Below are 2,273 nucleotides of genomic sequence, written 5' to 3'. Positions count from 1 at the left end.
TCACCATCCTGTGTAACCTGTAGAGACTGGTGTGTGTGAAAATCCAAAAGATCAGCAGTTTCTGAAATATTCAAACCAGTCTTTCTGGTACCAACAACCATGCCATGATCAAAATCACAGAGATCACACTTTTTCTTCATTCTGATGTTTGATGTGAACATTACCTGAAGCTCTTGCCCTGTATCTGTATGATTTTTTTTTTTTTTTTGTATTATGCTGCTGCCACATAATCGGCTAATGAGATAATTGCAAGAATGTGCAGGTGTTCCTAATAAAGTGGACAGTGAGTGTATAGGAAATTCAGTGTGACCAGTCCACCTAAATGCATGTCTGAAAGTTTGAATCACAGAATAAATGGAAATTTTGTTTTACATGATATACATGACCCATATTCATCAAACTTCAGTCGAATCAAATCTTGCGATGGAAAAAGGAAAAGCAAATTCCCCTGGGAATTTTCTTATTTTTCTATTTCATTATTTTTTTTGTATCTGTATGATCAAAGTCACATCTGTTTGTACATGTATACCTACATGCATAATCAACACATGAGCAAATGAATGAGTGAATGAATGAACAAATGAAAATTAATTACAGTAGCTTATGGGGAAACCCAGAAAAGAGTTCATTAGTTTTATTCCAGTAGTGCAAACTAGCAAAACCTGACACAATGGATCTGGAAGTGTCATTAAAATATTTTGGAGAATGAAACATGTAGGTTTGTGAATTCACTGTGATTAATATGGAGTTGTCGTGTTAATCCCTCATTATTATTCTTTTCTATTTCCTCCAGGTGCATGTGCTACCACAAATGCTGTTTGTGTCTGTGGTTAACTGACAAGTTGGTAAAGGGAATATCTTTAATCTGTGGTTTTAGAAGCTTCATGTATACCATTTGTATGTTTTTGTACAGCCTTTCATTGACTCTGTATTACTGTGCTGCTACTCTGAGAGCACAGTGATAGAGTGCAGAATCTGAGAGCTTTAGACCTCTGATAGTAAGTTCAGTGGAGTCTCTGGTTGTTTTTGACTCTAATCGACGATCATCAGGAGTGCTCTGGTAGGAGTTTGACCTGGCACCTTTAAGCAGTAAAAACTGTGGTGCGCTGTTCGGATATTGTTTGTACCAGTAAAGATAAATGCCCTCACTGCTTGACTCATATGAACATTTCAGAGTAACAGTGTCTGTTTCGTTCCTGACAATGTTGGCATCTTCATCTGTCGGCCAAATTTTGTCTGCAAAACTGCCTGTTGTAAAAGAGAATATAAAAAAATAAATCAGTGAAGTATTTTTTAAACCAAATACAGACTTAAGAAATTAAGAAATTACTAGATGAAAACAAACATGTGTATTAATTAATACAATGATTTAGCAGTTAAAATGTATTGTAATAATTAATGATTGTACTAATTAATGTAATGATGAGCTGATGAAAGTTAATTACCTGTTGCGACAGTGAGAATCAGTGGGATGTATCTCACTGTGTACAGTAAATTGTATGGTTGAGCCATTTCTGAACACAGCTCTGTGAGGACTCTGTATAATAGTGCTGTATGTGCTGAACTTTCCACATGAGGGAACACATCTGTAAGAAGTGCACACCCAGGAAGTGCTGCTGTCGAACATTGTATGGACTTCCTATTGGCTCATTAATATCAGTAAACAAAGTTTAAATTAAATCTGACTTCAGCCTAATCTGACCGAGTTTGGAGGAGGCTGTCTGTTTGAGTTTTGTGTCACTGTGAGCTCCAGGTTGCAGGACGACAGTGCAGAGTCTGATACTGCAGCAGGATTACAAAGATGGAGTAGCAATCCATTCCTTAAAACAAGTATTAACTGTGGATAATATAGTTTATGATGTATGTTAATTCTGTTAATGTACATGTTTTGCTGAATTTTATGATAATATTGTTGACTAATATGAGGCACTATAATATATTCATTCATTCATTTTCTATGCCACTTATTCATTGCAGGTGTCGGGTGAGCTGGAGCCAATACCAGCTGACAGTGGAGGGGTATACCTTGGACAGATCGCCAATCTATTGTGGGTGCAATTGGTCTTAAGTGATCAGTCTCATTAAATCAGTCTCATTAAATCAGTCTCATTAATAATACCATTAAATCAGTCTCATTAAATCAGTCTCATTAATAATACCTTTAATTTTGGTGCTTAATAATAAATTACCAAACAGCTAAATTATGGTATATTCCAAATTATTATGATCATTACCAATGCAGCAACAATGTATCACTTACCAAGCTACAGCCA

General features: G+C 35.8%; 1 gene segment (V, D, J or C); it reads right to left on the bottom strand.

Moving 5' to 3' along the window:
• Positions 1-931: 931 nt before the first annotated feature.
• Positions 932-1,512, bottom strand: LOC132884718 (T cell receptor delta variable 1-like). The segment is given in 2 exon segments: positions 932-1,248; positions 1,446-1,512. Coding segments are annotated over 2 exon segments (384 nt in total).
• Positions 1,513-2,273: the final 761 nt, after the last annotated feature.

The sequence above is a fragment of the Neoarius graeffei genome, chromosome 1 (assembly GCF_027579695.1).
Source record: "Neoarius graeffei isolate fNeoGra1 chromosome 1, fNeoGra1.pri, whole genome shotgun sequence".
In the NCBI taxonomy this organism is placed as follows: Eukaryota; Metazoa; Chordata; class Actinopteri; order Siluriformes; family Ariidae; genus Neoarius; species Neoarius graeffei.
This window is presented reverse-complemented; position numbering and strand designations above follow the sequence as displayed.